The sequence below is a fragment of the Mus caroli genome, unplaced genomic scaffold (genome assembly GCF_978045245.1).
Source record: "Mus caroli unplaced genomic scaffold, Mus_caroli_1 scaffold_7, whole genome shotgun sequence".
Lineage (NCBI taxonomy): Eukaryota > Metazoa > Chordata > Mammalia > Rodentia > Muridae > Mus > Mus caroli.
Window position 1 is genome coordinate 101,249,200 of NW_028227262.1, and position 21,700 is coordinate 101,270,899.

The window sequence follows — 21,700 nt, forward strand, 5'->3', positions numbered from 1 at the left end:
TCCTGCTTTGCAAGTGTTGATATTACAGGAGTGTGGTACCACACAAAGCTTGGGGCTCGATTGTTTAGTATAAGGTGACCATGGGAGGGCACACTGATGAAGTAACAGCTAAGCAAACCCCTTATGGAAATGGGGGCTTGACAAGAGAAGCAGGCAGATAACCAGAGAAGGAACTTCCTGGGGGAGTGTCCCTGTGATGGGAGCATCTGGTGATGCAGGAGGCTAGACAGCTGGCAGGTACCGGGCAAAAGGGAATGTGATAAAGCATGAGGTCAAGAAGGTGGCACACTTGGACATTTATTTGGAACAAGATGGGAAGCCAGGAGCTGGTGCGATGGTTCAGTGTGTATAGTCACCTACCACCAACACTGACAAGACTGAGTTCCATCCCTGGGACCCACATGGCAGAAGGTCAGAGTCAATTCCCACGGGTTGTCCTCTGACCTCCACCAATATGCTGTGACACATATCCCTCCTCCCTCTAAATAAAATCTAATTTTAAAAGTTTTACAAAAGAAAAAATGAATTAAAAAAAAGTTTAACAAAAGAGAAGCCATTTGGGAGATTTAGACGGTTTAGTATGACGCTTTTTTTTTTTTCTTTTTTTTTAAGACAGGGTCACATATATCTCTCTGGGGTCACCTTGAATTTGCCATGTAGCCTAGGGTAATCTTCAAATTCAGATTCTCCACCTCCCCTTCCAAGTGCGGTGATTAAAGGCATGTGCTACCACGCCAACTTTTATGAGGAGCTAGGGATCAGTTCCTACATGTCAGGCGGGCACTCTACCAACTGAGCCACATCCCGAGGCCATAAATGAGGTGTTTGAATCGGGTCACTGTGACTATTATTTTAGGAATATACTGTAGAGTGGGGCCTACCCAAGGATGAAGAACAGGAGACCAGTTAAGAGACTGAAACAATAATCAGGTAAGATGAGAATGGCTGGAAGCCAGTGATGGAACTGGTCAGACTGTGGAGGTGCACCAGAGGTAGGATGTGAGAGGCAGTGGCTGGGTAGGATCCCAGGACTTGAGTCTGAGTGACTGAAAGAATGGAGCTGTCATCAGAAGAACAAGCTTCAGAGAAATGACCCAGGGTAGTGACAATTTTGGAATTTTGGTTTCTTTAAAAAACACAAAAATTATTTATATAAGAATATGTGCCGGGCGTGGTGGCGCACGCCTTTAATCCCAGCACTCGGGAGGCAGAGGCAGGCGGATTTCTGAGTTCGAGGCCAGCCTGGTCTACAAAGTGAGTGCCAGGACAGCCAGGGCTATACAGAGAAACCCTGTCTCGAAAAAACAAAAAAAAAACAAACAAACAAAAAAAAAAAAGAATATGTTCTCATTTTAATCCTGGGTGTGGGGAGATGGGGCAGCTGACTGTGATTTGCCTCATGCTCTGGCAGAGGCATGGTTTTGCCAGCTGTAGATAGTTTCTGTGATTGTGTTTGGAATTCTGGGGACTTTTAATAGGGTATATGGATGCTAGGTCCCCGAGAAGTGGTAGGTTGTTGGTTGTGGATTAATTGTTGTTGTTTGCAGTTTGTGAAGTAGTCATGCCCAAGAAGATATTAGATATCCTGATGGCAATGATCAGACTTGCCCCAAGGAACTTGATGCCCTGAATCAGCAGGAAGTAGTCTAACAATAACTTCATCACCCCCTTCCTATCCCTTGACTTTATTCGGAGATCTCTTTCCTTTCTTCTCTATGCTTCTTTCTCTCTTATCTAGTTGGGGGACGGGGGATTGAAAGAGTGGAAGAAATGGGGTAAAAGAAAGAAGAGCCCACCAAGTGGCAAAAGACAAGCTACAAGCCAGTGTTCAGGCTAGTCAAGTAAAATTCAGGATGGTGAGTTAGCAGGAAGAATTGTGAATCTGACATCCAAGAAGAAAACTGGGTGGGACACAGGCTAGGGTGCATTTGGGAGCGACAGACTGCAGCTACAGCCATGGGTCTGGATGGAGTCAGGAGTGAAAGGTGCAGATGAGCACAGATGCTGAGGCTGAGCCAGGACCACTCTGCAAAGACTCAGAGAATCAAAAGAGGAAGCCAAGCCAGCAGAGCAGACCAAGGACCAGCGAGCAGCCAATAAGAGAGGGAAAGAATCAAGAGAGGCAGCATCTAGAAACCACGTGAAAGGTGCTCCAAGGAAGGAGTGGCCACCTGCTACTGCTGATGGAATTAAAAGGATGAAGGTCACACAGTGTGGACACAATGAGGACCTTAACAGGACCAACAGTACAGAAAAATGGGGAGACAAAGTCCGATGGAGTTGGCTCCAGTGAGAGTTATCCAGTTACCACTGTACTGGAATACTAAGAACAGATGAACCTGTTCAATGAGAACAGAGGATCAGGACAGCCCAGTTCCTCCACATCAAGTACACGGAAGAGTAAGAAATGAAGGAAGAGCCTACAGGTTTCAAAAAGTTCCAGGCTGGCAAGTCAGCTTAGCAGGTAAAAATGTATGCCTCACAAGCTTGGTGACTTAAGTTTAACCCTAGAATCTACAGTACAAAGAGAGACCCAAGTCCTGAAAACTGTTATCCAACCGTGTATGACTTTTAAAATTTTTGATTCAAACAAACAATCAAAAAATGGAGAAAAGGAATCAATTGAAAATCTGAACATCGGCTGGGCGGTGGTGGTGCAAGCCTTTAATCCCAGCACTCGGGAGGCAGAGGCAGGCAGATTTCTGAGTTCGAGGCCAACCTGGTCTACAAAGTGAGTTCCAGGACAGCCAGGGCTACACAGAGAAACCCTGTCTCAAAAAAAAAAAAAAAAATCTGAACATCATGGTGGAGGAGACAGAGGCAGGGCAATGTGGTACTTGTTATACTTTAAAACTAGTCCTTACATTTTTACAGTGAAAATTGAAATATTGAAGAGAAAGATGATGATGATAATGATACACTGAAATATTTACAGACGATGGGGATGATGATGATGATGATGAGGTCTGAACTGGTAGCTGTGGCTGACCAGAACTCACTATGTAGACCAGACTGATCTCAAGCTCAGAGATTTGCCTGCCTCTGCCCCACAATGGCTGAGATAAATTGCATGAACCACCACAGCCAGTATGAATAAAATTACTGATGTCTAGGATTCAAAATAAAGACAAGAATTGGGAAATGGGTAGAAAAAACAGATCAGGCAAGCATTTTTTGTTGAAGCTCATGACAGGCACTCAGGACCATATTATAATATTTTACTTCAAGGCAGTTTTCCTGTTAGGATGGTGAGAATGAGAATGAGGTGGAGGGAGATGTGAGGTCCAGTACAGTGTTCACACTGATGGTGAGCATGATCTAGGGCGGAGGAGACAGCTGAGGAAGAGGAAGGGCACAATCAGGGAGGCAGACTCTGTGTGTGCCCAAGACAGCAGACCAAGGAACACACTTCTATACTTCGATTTATGGAAGCATCTCTTTTGCTTGCTACCTTTATTTGTGCACATAAGCATATAAGAGGACAACTTGCAGGAGTCAGTTCTGGATGCTGGGAATCGAATACAGGTCTTCTACAAGAGAGACTACGGCTCCTAGCCAGTAAGCCATTTCTCCAGCCTGGTTTTTGTTGTATTGAAACAAAGTCTCATTCTATAGACTTTGGCTGGCCTTGAACTCACTGTGTAGCTCAAACTGCCCTTGAACACTAGGGCCTCAGCTCCTTCAGTGCTTAGATTCCAGGTGTGAGACTCCATACCCAGCCCCCAAAGCCTCCATTCTCTCAGAGAAATAGACATAGGGCCATCAACTCAACAATGTAGCATTGATACACTAGGAAAAGGGTGGAAACAGGACTAGATCAAAAGTCTAAATCCTGGAAGGGCCCAACTGAGGTCAGTGATCAGAACTTGAAAATGATTCTAGGCTGCTTGGTTTGGATTTTTTTCTCCAGATACAGTTCAGACAAGCACATGCATTGTCAAGTGAATAAAACCAAGCATTAAGAACCACAGTGCCGGGCGTGGTGGCGCACGCCCGTAATCCCAGCACTCGGGAGGCAGAGGCAGGCGGATTTCTGAGTTGGGGGCCAGCCTGGTCTACAGAGTGAGTTCCAGGACAGCCAGGGCTACACAGAGAAACCCTGTCTTGAAAAACAAAAAAAAAAAAAAAAAAAAAAAAGAACCACAGTTGTGTAGACAGACAGACAGACCTGGAGGGTAGCAAGATCAAAGACTCCAAGAGAAGCACATAGGGTCTTTGTGGGGCCAGCTCTGCTGGGATACAACAGGCAGGACCAAGTTAAGGGCCTAAGACAGGCTTTACAAAGCCACTGAGACAACAAGGAACTAGTGAAGTCTGCAGTGCTCAACGAGATGAAATCAAGGATTTGTTCATCTGTGTCAGTCCTCACCTAGCTCTGCCCCTGTCTCACCACATACCTTGGGGGCCTCCCCCTTGCTGCCAGGGGGCAGCCGCAGGACCCAGAAGTTCCTGTTGCGAAGCAGGTTCTCCAGGTTCTCCAGGCGACGCTGCAGCAGGCCATACTCCTGTAGCAGGGTCCCCAGCACGGCCCACTTGCTCTCCATGTGGTTACCAAACTCCACAGCTGTTTTCTCGCAGTCAGCCAGCTTCTTCTCCGCTGTGCCTGTGCGTCCCTCCAAGTTCAGCAGCTGGCTAGCCTGGGCATCCACCTTCCTCTCTACAGCCTGAATGGCAGCCACCACGGTCCAGAGCGAGATCTCTGCTGTGGGCAACTGGGGCTCACGCATCATGCGGTCAGGAAAGACAGGGGCCCTATCTGGAAAGGGCGGGAACTGAAAAGGCATTGGTCTCCTGGCATCCATGTCCCATTCTTGAGCCTGTGTGCAAGGGAAGAAAGTGACAGCTCAAGATGAGAACATGTGTGTGAGAGAAGGTGGCCTGAAAATGGAATAAGCAGTCAAGTACTACGCAGTGTCTCTTCTTCTACCAAGCCTCTGCCTCTAGCTAGGCTCATTAATGACCTCAGTGGTAGCTGGAACAGTCACCCCCTCTCCCCACATCCAACTAACCACTCTTCCATTCCCTTCTTAGGAGAGCCAGGCTGGTCACTAGTTCACCTGCCTCAGCCTCTGGAAAGTCTAGGTCATGCCCCCCTGCCTAACATAGATAGGCCAGACCCTCTCTCTGAAGAGAACAGCTGCTTGCCTCACAGACGACACTGAATGGCAAACTTCCCATTTGGCTCTCACTCTTTGTTTCAAGGTAGGAATTTCCGTGTAAGTTGACTGGAGTTAATCTTCTGAGCAATCTCTCTTGCAGGTTGGGGCAAGAATGATTATCTCTGCTTTAAAGATGATGAAATTGAGGAACAAAGAAGCAGCTGGCCATTCTCTAGCACCGCCCTGCCCTGCCAACTGGCAGGGCTCTAAGTGCCACAGATAACACAAACACTTTGCAAACATGCAATCACTGCCATGTCTACTAGGCCTACCAGAGCACCTAGGCTGGATGGTACACCCGGCACTGTTAAATTCCACACACTGCTACTTTTTCATAACTGTGCAAACTGGAAATAGGTTTACTAGACAGACAATAGCACTTTTTAGACAGGAAGAGGGACATTCTTTACCCCTGTGAGGGCTACAACAAAAACCTCGTGGCTCCCTTCCCTGCTTCCTGACGAGGGGGTTCCCCATGGCCCAGAGCCTGCCTCTTTCTCTTCCACTAGATATACGCTGGGTACTGAGCTCTACAACGGGAGAAAGAAAAGTGGAGGTTGGTCAGGGTGTGCGGGATGACAACACAGACCAGAAGAAATGTCCCTTTCTCTTGGTTCTCACTGCTTCTGGTGAAGGGGCCCTCCAGTTGGGAAAAGTGGAATCCTATTGCTTCGAAGTGAGTCGGACTGACTGGCTTTTGACAATCATATGAACTATTTTCCTCAAACTCTGAGAAGCTGTGATAGCCAGAAGACTATCCCACAGCACCTGAGAATTCCTCTCTGACATGGGAGTGAGAGCAACAGGGTCCTAGGAATGCCAGCCCCTGCTGGGTCCTGGTGGCTGAATGGCTGTCAGTGCCATCCATTGGGCTTATGGAGGCTTCACTGGGGCCTTGTCCAGAGAAGGGGATAAGACTGACAATGGAAGTGTAGGAAGTCTGAGGCTAGTTGCATTTCCGCAGGTTTGAAGACCTACAGTTAGTTGGTCATTTTGCTCAAAAACAACTAAAGGTCTTCATACTGACTTGTCAAGTCTTAAGTCCTGACTGAGAATCAAATGGGAACACAGGGGTGGCTTCTTCAGAGTCCAGTCCCCAGGTAACTCAGTCTCCCTTCTGAGACAATGATGTTAAGCCACGTTAACCCTTCTTGTGCTGTATACCCAAGGCCGTGCCAGCTAAGTCCTAGGCACCCTGAGATCTCCTACGGAGCCTAAAGAAACAACTGGAGCCTTCTCTCTCACCCCCAGGACCCCAAGACAACGCTCGGGGATGCGGTTTGGGCGTAGTCAGTTGTCTTAGGCTGCTCTGGCGATTCCAATATGCAGGCAAGTTTGCCAACCCAAGATGACAAAGTCCCCTCCCAGTCCCTTCCCTGGCTCATCCGTTCTACAGAGGAAAAGTGGGCTGCTCTTTATAGTCGGAAAAAGACAGCAATAAAACAGCTTTAAACCCTTTTATTAAACTGGCTACAGTGTAAACATGGTTAAACTGTTCCTTCTGTGGGCCGGGAATAGGCCTGCCGCAAACCCAGGCGGGTCGGACGCCAAGAGGAACCCGAGTCCCTGCTCAGTGAAGCGGCCACTACCGCGCTAGGTCCCCGGCAACACAGCCCCGGCTTCCGCATCCTGCGGGCCCCGGGTCCCGGCCGCACCGGCCCGGACAGCGGCACCGTGGCAGCGCGGCAGGGCCTGGCGCTCGGGGCCTGCACCAGGCCCGCTCCGCCGTTCGCCCGGGGCCCCGGCAGCCGCGAGGCTCCCCGAGGCCCGGCCCCGCCCCGCCCCCACGGCAGCGGCGCGGCCATGGCGCCCGCGGGCGCTGCACCCACCTGCATGGGCGGCATTCCCTCGGCCATTTCCGCGCGTAGCGCCGGCTCCTGGTGGCAGACCTCCTCCGGGGGCAGAGCCTGGGCCCAGCTCCAGCTCCCGCTGTCCAGCCCCAAACCCTGGATGCCCAGCTGCTGAGGCTGCGGCCGTGTTGACACAAACTGCATCCTGGGAGTGCTGTTCCCCGCTCGGGCCGGCCAGGGAGAAGAAGAACGTTTTCCAGGCGCCTTCCCCCTTGCCGGGGCCGGACAGCTCCATCTACAGCCCGTAGGAGCAAACAGTCCCCTTCGGTGGCGCTCCCCGCCCTTCGCAGCCGGCGCGCCAGCCAATGGCCTCGGAGCTCCTGCCCGCCTGCAGGGCTGGCCGGGGGCCACTCCAGGCTGGGGGCCACCGCCTCCCCCAAAGAAATCTGACGGCGACCGCCGGCCTCTAGGTCTGGCTGGGGTGGTCGATCTTCACGTCCCAAGCTATGCTGGGGCCTGGACAGTGGGGCTTGCTTTCTGTTACTTCTAGGAATTCATTGGACATCCCAGGAGAAAATGGTGCCTCACCCTTGTAAAAATTTTACCCAGATATTTTCTGAACACCTACTATGTGTCAGCTTTTGCTTAGGCATAAGGTGTTTTTTTTTTTTTTTTTTTTTTTGCGGTTTGCATACTCTTCTTCGGTTTAAATTGCAACATTGCCACTGGCTGTGATTTTTTTTTTTTTTTAACATTTACTGTCTCTGAACCTCCTATGTTGTATATAAACAGGGTGGGGTGTTATGTTTGTCTTATTTTAATGTTGAAAAATTAGGAACTAATGCCTAGCACATAGTAGGCTCCCAGATACTACTAACCCTTTTGCTAGATGTGGTGTGCACACTTTTTATTCCTAGCACTTGAGAGGTAGAGGTAGGTGGAGTTTAGGGCCAGCCTGGTCTCCATAGTTAGTTCCAGGCCAGTCTTAAAAAAAAAAAAAAAAAAAAGGGTAGTTATCTGTAGCATATTATCCACTTTGTCTTCCTAAATGACCAGTCCTTATCTTGTCTGGACTGAGCTCTCTAAGGCTTATCACCTTGTGGAAAGTCAGAAAGTCAGACCTGGTGAAAGCCATGAGATCTACTACACTTAAAATTGAGAACAATATGAAGCTACGGGGAAGGGTGGGGTGCCAGAGGGGCTATCTTCAGAAGGACAGTTATCGAGTGCTTTGTTAGGTGTGCTTCCAGGATATATAAATGAGTATTTCATAGACTCATATTATCCTCTATGAAGGTTATGCTCCAGAAGTCAGTGATTTTTTTCCCCTGTTTCCTGGTTACAGGTTGTGCATGCATGTGAGTGCATATATCTCATGTCCACTATTAGTAGAGGAACCGAATAAGCCCAGCCTGGGAAGCTCCAGGCAAATGCTTTTCTACTGGCAACCCACATCTGAGAAGACATTTTCTGACCTATGGGATATCAACTCTATATTCTCTTTTCTAGAGATGAGAAACAGAGGACTAAGTTAGTCCCAAGTGTTTAAGCTATGTCCTCAGGATAAAATGAATACTATGTCCCTTCTTAAGTATGTAGTGAGTCATATCAATGTTCCTTTTTACACAGAAAGACATCAACACAGTGTGTCTAATCCAGTTTCCTCGCAGGTGGACTTTCACACAGTCATTCACACCGTTACTGTGTAGCAGAGACTCGGCTTAGGTTGGGGGTCTAGTTCACAGTATTATATGAACAAAAAAAAAACTCAACTTAAATGGGGCAATGGTGGCACATGCCTTTAATCCCAGCACTTGGGAGGCAGAGTCACGGGGATTTCTGAGTTCAAGGCCAGCCTGGTCTACAAAGTAAGTTCCAGGACAGTCAGGGTATACAGAGAAACCCTGTCTTGAAAAAAAAAAACAAAAACAAAAGCAAAAACAACAACAACAATAACAAACATTTCAACTTAAGCAGGCTCAAATGCACATTTTCACCATATTAGCATTATTTTATAACCACTAAGCCTACTAACTACAGGGCACAGAAACCTATACAAGCAGAAGGGTATGGGGTGGCTAAGGTATACTTCTGGAAGAAAAAAAAGGGTATAATATGGGTGCTGCTGGTGCTACATTGGTTATGGTCCCTATATCAGGTGCTCCAATGACCAAGGGACTGAGGAGGCTGAGATACTCCAATCACTGGCTATGAGCTCCCTGAGGAGCAAAATGGACAACTAGTTAAACTATCATAGCTAATGTACACTCTTTACAAGAGATAGATTCAGGCCTGGCCCTTGACCTGTCGGGTGGCATTGACTGTTTTCCATTGTCTCTCCTAAAAATTCTACAGCTTGTGCTCTGGACAGTGTATTTGAAATGATGGATGCAGGAGAGGACAAGAGAGGGGTCTCATACATTTCAGAACATTTATCTACCTTTTCTCAAATCTCTCTAAACCTCCCATATTATATATAAATAGGGGTATGTTAGTCTACTTTAGTATTGAAAACTTATAAATTAATGTCTGGCATATAGTAGGCACTCAGGAAAGGCAGTTACTCTCACCCCTTTGCCAATGTGGGGGTGCATGCCTTTGTTCCCAGCACTCTGCATACAGAGACAGGTGGAGATTTATTTGATAAAATAAATGTCTAGGCTTACTCTTAGCTAAGTAAAGAGGATAACATGTCTATCTTGATATTGCCCCGCCTAACTTAACCAGTAGGCTCTTCACACGTGATCTTACATGCCTATAATCTCAGCACTCTGGAAGCTGAGGCAGGAAGATCAAGAGCTCAAGGCTAGCCTTGAGGCCGTGTCAAAAAACAACACCAAACTCAAATTAGCAATCCAAAAAAGGCTATGCACTACCAATGTGGCCAGTGGGATTAAGAAACAAGGGCCACTTTCTTCTGCTGGAATGTGTGTGGCTGGAATCACATCATGGCTTCTCACTATGGAGTCAAAGACCCTTTATTATTCTCCCATCCCCACTCTCTGCTTCAGGAAAGCAGGCTAACTCAGGCAATTTCAGTTCAATAACTAACTTTCTTGTTCCGCCATCTTCTAATTCTCATGGATACTCGGCAATCACTGGAAAGAACTTGAAAAAAATCCATTCTCTGTCATAGCAATGAAACCATTCTAGAATGGGCCCTGGCTTTTACATCTCTCCTAAGGCCCCCAGGTCATTCTCTTGTTCTGCCAAGAACAAACTAGTGCAATAGTCATTTGTACATCTCCTTGTCCTTACCTCACAAGACCATAATCCTAAATCCTATAGGCCAGTAACATAAGGATGGTTTAATTATCCTTGATAACTGTTTATCCTGTTTATCACTGACGTTGATTAGTAAGTATTGGAATTCTTGTGCTATTTTTAATTTTTAAGTTATAAACTAGTAGCCAAGAACTAATTGGCTAACTAGCTCATGAACATACTTAATTTTGAATTGTTTGGTTTAGTCAAAACCAAGTCTCCAGCCAGGCTTGGTGGCGCACGACTTTAATCCCAGCACTCAGGAGGCAGAGGCAGGCGGATTTCTGAGTTCGAAGCCAGCCTGGTCTACAGAGTGAGTTCCAGGACAGCCAAGGCTACACAGAGAAACCATGTCTTGAAACAAACAAACAAACAAACAAACAAACAAACCAAGTCTCCAGGAATGTACCTGCCACCTTTCTGACCTGTTATTCTCCATACATTCACTTATATTTATGAATGATATATGAGGTATATAATGTATAGTAAGGGCCTATAATCCCAGCACTTGGGAAGTGAAGACAGGAAGATCAGGAGTTCAAGGTCATCCTTCGCTATATGTCAAGTTCAAGACCATGCAGGACTAATGAGACTGTCTTTTAAAAAGTTTTCTTGCTGGGTGGTGGTGGTGGAAACATCAGTCAAGAGGGTGTCCGAATTTGAAGCCAGACTAGTCTACACAGTGAGTTTCAGGATAGCCAGGGCTACTGAAGAGAAAAGTTGTTTTGAAAAACAAAACAAAACAAAACCAACCAACTAAAAAAGTTTGCTTGCAAAAGTTGTAACCCTGGAGCTATTGTTACAGGCAGTTGTGAGCTCCCAACACGACTGCTAAGCAAAACTCAGGTCCTCTACAAGAGCAACAAGTGCCTTCAACTACTAAAGAGATGTATCCAGCCCCATTAATTTAGGACAATTTCAAGATTTTACTATAGATACTGCTTTGCTAATAAGCACACACCCACATAGTTCATTGATGTTTCAATAAGCCCTTTATTTGGAATGTAACTTGACTAACTTGAGGACCTAGGAATGCTCTGTTCTTGAGGCTGTTCTGATGAGGCTGCATTATCTGCCTTCCTTGATGGTCTTAGACATGATATGGAGGGACATTTAATTGATCAAGGTGACTAAAGCCATCATATGTCTATGACTGTGGTCAATTCTTTAAAAGAAAAGGCTTGGGATGTAGCTAAATTGGTAGAGTTTGCCTAACATGTACAAAGCACTGGGTTTGATCCCTAGTACTCCATAAAACCAAGGAGAGGCAGAAGGGTCAGAAGTTCGAAGTAATCTAGGCTATATACCATGTTTGCAGTCAACCTGGGATCCATGAAACCCTGTCTCAAGAAAAGCAAAAAAAAAAAAAAAAGGAGGTGGTGTCAGGTGGGGAAACACATCTGTAATTCCATCACTAAGGAAGCAGTGACAAAATTGTGAGTTTGAGGCAACCTTGGTTACACAAGTAAGACTCTGTTTTCAATAAACAAACAAACAAAAATGGGAGCAGGGTCAGAAAAGAATATCAGTTCTCCATCCCTTGACTTGAAGTGACAAGTGACTTCTTTTACGAGATAAGCAGCATCTTCCGAGTTCTTTGAACAAGGGTACTAAGCTTTGGCCTTATGATAGTGCTTGTGACATAGAAGAAACCTTGGTAGACATTAAACAGAATCTGCACTTTCTGGCAGCACTAAAATACTGTCTTGTCTCCATTCCTGAACAGCAAGTCCACAGGCCCTGGTGCAGAGGCCCGAGGAATTTTACTGCTGACTGCAGCTGACTGAAGTAAGATGTGCATGGGAAGAGGAGCTGGGCTAGAATTCCCAAACAGAATCTAAATTAAGAAAACTTAGAAATATTTAAAAGGATATTTTAAAAAATTATTTGTTTTACCCACAGAACTAACTAACCTGGGCTCAGAGATTGAACTGATAGTCAGGAAGCCTGCATGGGTCCAACCTAGGCCCTCTGCATATGTTAGTTGTGTTCCTGGTCTTCTTGTGGGACTCCTAACAATAGAAACAGGGGCTGTCTTCTCACTCTTTGACTGGGTTCTTCTTCCAGTCTTAATACAAGAGGTGGGGTTTAGTTGTACTGTAACTTGATATGCCATGTTATTCGTGGGAGGCCTGCCCTTTTCTGAAGAGAAATGGAAGAGTAAATGGGGGAAGGGGGAGAGCAGGAAGGCTACTGGCAGGATAGGAGGTAGGAGGAACTGCGTTTAGAATGTAATATAAAAGAGATTTTTTTAAAAAAATTTTTTGTTTTAAACTAGATATTGTGGTACACAGCTTTAATTCCAGCACTTGGGAGACAGAAGCATTCAGATTTCTGTGTGTTCAAGGCCAACCTGCTCCACAGAATGAGTTCCAGGACTATTAGAGCTACTTAGTAGACCTTGTCTTGAAAAAACAAACAAACAAAAATAACCAAAAAAAATTTTTAATTCAGTAGCTTAGACCACTTGCTGCTCTTACAGAGGACCCAGGTTCAATTTCCAGCACCCACGTGGTGACTCAGCCATTCATAATTCCAATTCTACAGGATCTAAAACCCTCTCAGACCTCTGCAGGCACCAGGCATGTATATGGTGTACATACATACATGTAAGCAAGATACTGACACATAAAATCTAAAAAACTTAAAAGAGAAGTAGGAGAAGAAAGAAAAATCAAGAGATAATCAGAACTATATGGGGTTGTGGCAACAGAAACTTATGGGGGCTGGTAGGTGTAGAAAGAAATCGGTAAGAGATCATTCTAAATATATGCAAAGATGCTAGCAGCCATGTATTTCTGTGAAACAGTTGGGTTTTTTTAATAAAGATTTTGTTTGTATGTGTATGGGTGATTTGTCTACATGTATGTATGTGTACCACATGCATGCCTAGTGGCCGTGGAGGCTGGAGGAGAGCACCTGACCCCTTAAATATCCATGTGGGTGCTGGGAACTGAATACAGGTTCTGACAAGAGCAGCAAGTGTTCTTAGCACTGAGCCATCTCTTTGGCTCCTCATTTCCTCCCACTTTTAAAAACAAGGTTTTCCTATGTAGGCTCGATTGGCCTTTAATTCTCTGCCATCCTCCTGTCCCAGCTTCTCAAGTACCAAAGTCACAGGTGTGAGCCATCACACTTGGCCAAACCTTGGTTCTCAACACTTGCCACTTCCAGTTCAGCCTGGCTGTGCGATTACCTTTCACACTGGTTCTTTAAACTGTGCTACAGGTTTTTAAGCTCTAATACCTCTGAGATGCCTCATACACAAAACTTACCTTTCAGAAGGTAAAATAATATTACTTGAGACTTGAATCTAGGTCTGGCATCAGAAGCCCTGTTCTTAGCCATTAATACTGCACTAATGCATTAACTTCCTTCTCCTGCCGTAACCCCGCCCCACAATCAATCTGAGCTGTGTGTGTGTTCACTTTCATGTGGAGACCAGAGGACTTTGGGAGTTACTGCTCAGGAGCTACTGACTTCAATCTTTGAGACAGGGTCTCTCACTGACCTGTGGCTTACCAATTGGGCTAGGCTGACAGGCCAGCAAGAGCCTCCCCAGTGCTGAGATTCAGGCCTAGGGCATCAGTCCTGGCTTTTTTTTTTTTTTTTTTTTTTTTTGAAACAGGTTCTACAGATTAGACTCGGGTGCTCATGCTTGCATGGCAAGCACTTGACTGAGTTATCACTCCAGTCCCTAATTTTGAACTCCCAAATATATTGTTTACAGAAGCCTGAAACTTGAAAAAAGAACAGCCTGTTGTATATACCCCATATGATAAGAGACTGACTCTTTGCTACAAGAACCAGAATGAAGAGTCAAAAATATCAATTCAAACAGACATGTATGTACATAAAAACATCAGATCATCTGAAATGTCTCCTTGCTACTCAGGCAACCGCAGAGGCTGCTTTGTTGTCCAAGAAGCTGAAGCATATGAGGAGGGAAGGAATGCCCTGTCTCTCTCAAGAATTATGACATAAACTTGGGTCTTCCATCCCATTGAAATAAAGAAACTTAGGTACTTTTTTTTTCAGGGAGACTTTTTGGGACTGAAATAGACTTTGCTATCGTTTCATAAGCCACAGAGCCTGGCTAAGTATCGTCTCAAGAGAAGCCTAGTGGAGTCCCTACCAGAAACTTTATAGTTTATTAATGAGGGAAGTAATGCAGAATGTGGCTCTCTCTAGAGTTCATGACTAAGGTGTTTCTATTATCAAATACCCAGTAGGAAGGGATCAATTATATTTCATCTTTCTAAACAATTAACCAACTTACATTTATTTTCATATATGTGGCTGAACCTGAGGCTCATCCAATGTCCACAATCCAAAAAAAAAAAAAAAATCTATCGAGCAGTAAACCTGGTTGGTGCCAACTCCTGAATACACTCTGAGGAAGTTTTTGTGCCACCATATAGGGGGCAGATGAATAGGACTCTTTTGGGGTTTCTTCTCTACAGGGACTGGTCATGAGTACCAGGCTACAGGTGCCTCTTAATTACAGGATTAAATGTATAGTTTCTCTCAAGGCACCAGGTGGCAAAGAGATTCTATTTGCTGAAAACTTTTATTAGATGGTAGAGTTTCCAATGAACCACTTCTGAATCTTTGACAAATGGGGCCTACTTGATAGAAGATTGGCTGAAGTCCTTGCTCTTAGCCAGACTAGAGATTAGGATCCCACATGTTTATGCTGTTTGTTTTTGGGCTAGCCCTGCATATTCCCTTTTATTTGGTTTTATGGCTTTTGTTTTTGCTTTTCAAGACAGGTTTCTCTGTGTATCCCTGGCTGTCCTGGAACTCCCTCTATACACCAGGCTGGGCTTAAGCTCAGAGATCCTCCTGCTTCTGCCTCCTCTGAGTGCTGGCATTAAAGGTGTGCAGCACCATCACCCAGCTGCTCTTATGGCTCTCGTTCAGTTGTTATTTGAACTATAATTCACTTTTGGCCAGTTTAGATCCCCGCTGACTATGGCTCCTTACAGATTAGACATTAGGATGCATCTGCAGCAGTCATGCACACAGGCCTCCAACTATTAACTATGTATATTTGGTAAGTCTGTTGGGTTCAGATGAATTTTAGATGTTATCTAGCTCTACATCACAGGTTCAGTAGGCATCTCTTCCTCAGCTCTAGCAAATGCTTCCCTCACCCTGTGGATGATGCTTTGACTCTTTTTCAGGTGCAGATCTCACATTCAAGTCTTTAAGGGTCATTAAAGAACCTGGAAACCTGATTTGGGGGATTTGGCAATTGATCTCAATATACTATGGGTCTACCATCATCTGGTATCATCCATGGGACTTCCACTGCTTACAGGCTGAAAGTTATGACAGCAGACTAGGTCTCACACTTACTTCTTGTGTCTCCCAGGATCCTTGGTGTTATTAATATCACAAAACAGTTTTATGTGTGTGATTATCCTGAGGACCAACATCTTTAGACAGAACTTTGCCAGGAGCACATTCATGAGGCAAACACCATCTCATACTGTGGTTACATTAGCTATACAGATTGAAGGTTGAGCCCAGTAATAAGGGGAAAGCATCCCCTTTCTATCCAGAAAGTGTCACGTCTAAGCAGTGCCAGATCTCATTCTAGACATCACAGCAGACTCTGAGGTAAACAGGGGGTGTGGGAACAAAAGCTTTCTGTCCCAAATGTTGGCTTCTACATTCTCTGTCTACTTCTGGACCCACTAAGAGCAGAACAACAAGGCAAGCTAATTTCCACCAAGTTTCTACATAAGTTTCTGCTTTGGTTTTCCTGTCTCATTTGGATTTGTCTGGTCAGAAGCCAAAGGAAGGACAGGATTTTGGCAGAGAACTGTATCACAAGATTTTTCTTTCTAAGATTTCTAGAGGCTTACCTTTTCTTTCAACAGCCTCATTTTGGTGATAAAAACGTGAGAGTTGAAAAGAGAAGATACACATCTGGCTGCAACTTAGGGATGGAACTAGGTTCAGAGGCTCTCTGATGACTAAGCAAGCCCAAGAAAAGAACATAAGGTAGCCATGACCCTTCAAAGTACAACAGGTGGCTGGGCATGACAGCATGCTTTTAATCGTAGCACTCTAGATGCAGGGATAGGCAGATCTCTGAGTTCCAGGCCAGCCAGGACCCCACAGTGAAACCCTGTCTGAAAAAAATAGCACAACAGGTAAGATAGATACGATACTTAGCTCTTGGTAGCCGAGAGAGGTCTCTTGTCTGTTCACTGCCGGTGAGGCAGGGGCAGACAAGGTAGAAATTCTTTCCTTAAGAGCATTACACTACCAATGAACAAAAGCCCTGAGTTCAGTGGTACTTTCTGAAGTGCTTGATGCCTTGACAAAGTGCTGTGATCTTTGCTGCTGAGGACCATAAAGAAAATGGGGTTCGGAAATGTGGTGCATCCAGAACATGAGGCAGAGGCAGGCAGATCCCTGTAAGTTCAATGCCAGCCTGGTCTACAAAGCAAAGTTCCAGGCCAGGATACACAGTGAGGCCCAATCTCAAAGGAAAGAAAAAGAGAATCAAACACCAGAAATGGAAAAACAAGATCACTGGCTTGGAAAAGATAAGGAATGAGTTGATATAGTTTTTTAGGCCATGTGATGATTGATCCCTGTTGTGCCTGAGATCTCTGGGCTCTTTCTCTCCTAAACTTGGAGAGAAAACTCTCTTCGTAATTTCCTAACCAGAGTTGTGGTGAAGTTCTCTACTCTTTTAACAACGGCCACAAGAGTCTGAATATTTCAAAATAAGCTAGTAAACGCTAGGAACTGTCCCCTTAAATAAGCTATCCAAGTCGGAGTTCTTGTTCACCAACATTAAACAAGACGCGTTAGCAGACAGAATCTAGGCCTAGGAATGCAGCCTCAGTCATCACGTTTCAGGGAAAGGTGACTACACTGATATGAGCAGAACTCAGCTGGCTTCAGACACATGGCAACATAACAAGTGGCTAAAGCACATTCTCCCAACAATCACTGAGCAATTAGAGAAAGGCTCTGAGCATCCTCATGCCTCCTGATGGCTTCAAGGTTTGGGGCTCTTCCCATACACCTGTCTCTACCTAGAGGCAGTCTGCTCTCACTCTGCCTCTCTGACAGGATGATCAGAAGCCATATCTTGCTTTGTAACTCTGCTTTTGTGGTATCTGACAAGTCAGGGGTGCTGGATTCTCTCCCAGTTTTCAAAATACGGTATTCTTGTACTGCTGTGGATTTCCAAAGCACAAGCATGTCTCTAGTTGAGTGTGGATCTCAAATTCCTTTATGTAACAGATATAATTACTATAGGTTTCGGAACTTGTGGGCTCTCTCCTGGACTTTCTGCTCTACTGTGAACATAAATAACCAACAAGCCTCAGATCTATAAAACCACCCCTCCACTCCCTTCCCCATACCACTGACTAGACTCTAGACCTTCAGTGCTAACACCTAGGCCAGAGGTTTCCAGGGCAGTTAAGAGTGGACCAGGTGGGTCTGGTGGCTGTACGGAAGGGTCCCTATCACCCGCACAGCCTCCACTGTGACCGGTCCGTAGGTGGTCCTTGAGCGTCTGCTTGTAGCGGAAGCTCCTTCCGCACACTGCACAGGGGTAGGGCCGCTCGCCTGTGTGGATGCGCTGGTGCTTCATGAGGTGGTGCTTGCGGATGAAGCTCTTGCCGCAGTGCGGACACTGGAAAGGCCGCTCACCTGTGTGCAGCCTCCGGTGGTTTAGCAAGTGTTCCTTACGCATGAAGCTCTTGCTACAGTCTGTGCACGGGTAGGGACGCTCGCCTGTGTGGATCATCTGGTGACGAATCAACGCAGAGTGGCCATTGAAGTCAATGCCACACTGAGGACAGGAGAAGGGGCGCTCCTGGGCATGTCCCCTCTGATGAAGCAGGAGACTGATCTTAAGGCTGAAGCTACGACCACACTGTGGGCAACGGAAGGGCCTCTCAGTAGCATGAGCTCGCCGATGGCTGGTGAGTCGAGCCTGGTCAGCGAAGCGCTTGGGACAATCAGGACAGAGGAAAGGGCGCTCAGTGCTGTTGTGTACTCGAAGGTGGTATGTGAGTCGTGAGGGGTGAGTGAATGTCCGGGCGCAGTGAGGGCAGGTGGGAGGTGTTTCATTGGCATGATCCTGGGAGGTGCTACCAACATCTGCTTGTGGGGTGAAGTGCTTAGGACACTGGGCACAGGTTAAGGGGTGTTCAGCAGCATGGCCACACTGATGTGTCATTAACATGTCTTGACTGAGACTCTTGCCACAATGGTGGCATGAGAAAACCTGCTCTCCAACTGGAGGTGGGAGTGGGTAACTTCCTAACTGAGTAAAAGTCACTTGTCCCTCTGAAGCTTCAGGCAGGTCAGTGGCCGTTCGTGCAAAAGGTGCCATGGGTGTACACTGCTGGCTTTTGAAAGCTATATCTGAAAATGCATCCTTGGCTGCTGCTGGTGGTGGAGCAGAGAAGGCTACTGGAACTTCAGGACACAAGGAAGCTCTAGCAAGGTCTTCAGCTTTAATGACAAGTTCTTCATCTGAAAGAAGGGACTCAGAGTTACATCTGTCAACAGCCATCTCACCATTACCTCTCACATTCCTGTCTGGCTCTTGCAGGTGGCTTTAAGTATCTAACTGTTCAGATAAGCTTGGAAGGGCTCTCATTACTAATAAGGCACCGTAGGCTGTGTGACAAATCATGACAAACATAAGACTGTACGTTGATGCTCCATTTTGGGAAGGGGTAGCTTTGGCAGCAATCCTCCCCACATTATTCTCTTTATGTTTCACCTCTATTCAACAACCTTCTCTGTTGCTCTTGTGTCAGGGCCTAAAATCAACTTTTTACTCCTAGTCTGCATTCTATGAGATAAACCCTTCCGTGAAGTAGGCTGACTATCTTCCCAGAAATAAGAACATATTGCCACCTCTGCATCTTTGGTCATTCTGTTCTCCTTTTTCCAGGGTGTTCCTCATCTCCCTCCCTGACTTCCTAAATCATAGTCAAATCAAATTAGTCAATATTTTAGGCCCATTCTGTCCTCACACTCTTTTACTGGGGTCAGGGAAGGGGTGAGATGGGGTTTTGCAACTCAGTTTAGCCTCCAACTTACTGTATAGCTGAGTCTAGCCTTGAACTCCTCAAGTACTAAAACTACAGGTTGGATTTTCACAACCTTGGTTATACATTATCTAAATACTTAAACTGACACATGTTTTTCCAAACCTCAAATGTCTGAAGTCATCTGTGTAACGTACTCCGGCACCTAAAAACAGACATGCCTAGATTGGTATGTATGTCTGTGGTGTAAAAGTTCTAAAGAGCAGAAACTGGTATTTCTCAGCTGCACTTCACAGAATCTAAGAAACAGAGGCACAGAACATACTAAAAACAAACAAACACCCCCAAGATTCTATTAAGCTATATAAACAATTGAATCCCTTTTGATCTTCAGATTTTCTTTTGTAAAAGGAATTATCTTGAAGATAAATGTAAGCAGTGAATTAATCTGGTGGCTTTATTTCTTAACCAGCTAATTCCCCAATAGCCACACAAAGAGGCTAAGATTTATTAAAATTGCCTTGAGCCAAATACTGAACAATCACTACTCCATTCTATACCTCCAAGCTACTCAGGCTTCCTCCCAGATTATATTCCTATCTTACTTGAAAAATTCCATCCTTACTTGATTCCACTCTCTTTCTCCTGATGGTTTTCTCCACTTTCCTCGTGGCTCCTTCCCTTTTCTCTCTCTACACCCCTCCTAGAACCAGAAGCCCCACCCATTCTCTCTCTAATGCTCTGTATTGGCTTGGTGGCTTTTATTGGCAAGGCAGAGAATGAATGAGGAGCAATGTCTATACAAACTTGACACAGGTGCTTCTACGAATAAACATAACAGCTATGTTTGGATTGAAACAAGAAATGAGGGCAGAGAAATCAGCATTTGAATAACACAAGGGTAAACTTTAAATAGTGTACAAAAAAACATTATGTCTACACTTTTTTATAAATTACATTATTTATCCTGTGGGAGGGGAACATGTGCATCCCATACTGCAAATGTGGAGGTCAGATGACAACTTGTAGGAGTTGGTTCTCTCCTTCCACCATATGAGTCTTGGAAAATCAAACTTAGATGGTCAAGCTTGGCAGCAGGTGCCTTTATCACTACTAACGCCACCTCATTGGTCAAGACTTTCTTCTATAAGTCAAGAGGTAAATCACAGTTGACCCTAAATCTCATTATAGAAGGAAACATTTGTTTCTTTGCCTAGTGTTATTTTACCTTTTTTTTTTGAGGGAGGGCTCATAATATTTCCATTTGCCCTCTTCTAACACTTTTATTTCTATTGCTTGTTTCTCTCTACACCACTCCCCATTTTTGTGCTATTCTATTTTGAACAGTTGATGACTGAGGCTATACTTCCTGTATAACCCTGATTGGCCTCAAACTTTCAAGGTAATCCTGCTTCTGCCTCCTCAGTACTGGGATTACAGGCCATCATCACACCTGGCTCTGCTCTATTTATCCATTTGAAGTGATCTTCAAATGCTCTGTTTTTCTAGCTCCCATATTCTTTATTCATTTATATACACTTATTATTCTTTCCCTGGCAATCTTGTTTTTCTTTTTTAAATATAGTGCTAGAGGTTGAACACAGGGCTTTGTGTCTGCAACCACACTTTCTTCACTGATATACCCAGCCCCAACAGTTCTAATTTAGAGTAAGCTTTCTAGGCTGGTGGGATGACTCAGTGGGTATGCACTTGCCATCAAGCCTGGCAACCTGTGTTTAATTTCTAGGACCCATATAGTAGAAGAAGAGAACCAACTCCCACAAGCTGTTCTCTGATCTGTGTATGTGCCTCCCCACACACTAATAAATTAATGTTTCTTTTTTATTTTTAAATGTGTTTTCCTACTTAAAGTTTATCCTGGTGGCCTTTTGGTTTCACTCCTAATTTGTCTAACCATATCTTTCTTTTCTTCCTCTCTGTTCCTTGTCATTCTAGCACCATTTTAGCTGCATTCTTTAGTTTCTTCTTGTATAAGCTGGATCTGAGTATCTCTGTTTTCTCTGTTACTCACCAGCATAGGTACCTTTGTACAGCTCACTCTCTTTAGACTCCTGGGAGACTCCAACCTGAGGTTCTTCCTCTTGTTTAATCCAAGACAGAATATCTGAGGTTGAAAGGCCAGGCTCTATTTGTGAAGAAAAAGAGAGAGTGGTCTTCAGGGACTTGAATTAGATGGTGAAATTGTGCTGAGAGCTGGTTCAATGGTTAAGGCACTCGTCGAACATGCAGAGAACCTAGTTTCCATTCCTAGTAAACAACCATCTTTAATTGCAGTTCCAACAGCCTCTTCTGACCTTCTTGGGCATGTAGTACACATACATACATGCAGGCAAAACATTCATACACATAAAATAATAAATACATCTCTTTAAAGGTAATATAACCATGTTCATTTGTTGAACATAACATTATTGATTCTTTAAAA

The 21,700-nt window shown here is 45.1% G+C and overlaps 2 protein-coding genes across 3 annotated transcripts in view; both read right to left on the reverse strand.

Annotated features, from left to right (window-relative positions):
• Positions 1-7,267, reverse strand: part of Znf282 (zinc finger protein 282) — a 28,905-nt gene extending 21,638 nt beyond the window's left edge. Inside the window, exons 1-2 of the mRNA XM_021164618.3 lie at positions 6,989-7,267; positions 4,398-4,817 (exon numbers count right to left, since the gene is read on the reverse strand). Coding sequence (XP_021020277.1) covers positions 4,398-4,817; positions 6,989-7,153 — 585 coding nt within the window. The 5' untranslated portion in view covers positions 7,154-7,267. The remainder of the gene's footprint in view (positions 1-4,397; positions 4,818-6,988) is intronic.
• Positions 7,268-12,642: 5,375 nt separating this feature from the next.
• The window catches only part of Znf398 (zinc finger protein 398), a 29,531-nt gene continuing 20,473 nt past the window's right edge, over positions 12,643-21,700 (reverse strand). For both annotated transcript variants that reach the window (XM_029478935.2, XM_021164622.3), the window contains 2 exons: positions 21,287-21,400; positions 12,643-18,730 (listed from right to left, as the gene is read on the reverse strand). In XM_029478935.2, coding sequence (XP_029334795.1) covers positions 17,574-18,730; positions 21,287-21,400 — 1,271 coding nt within the window. In that variant the 3' untranslated portion in view covers positions 12,643-17,573. The remainder of the gene's footprint in view (positions 18,731-21,286; positions 21,401-21,700) is intronic.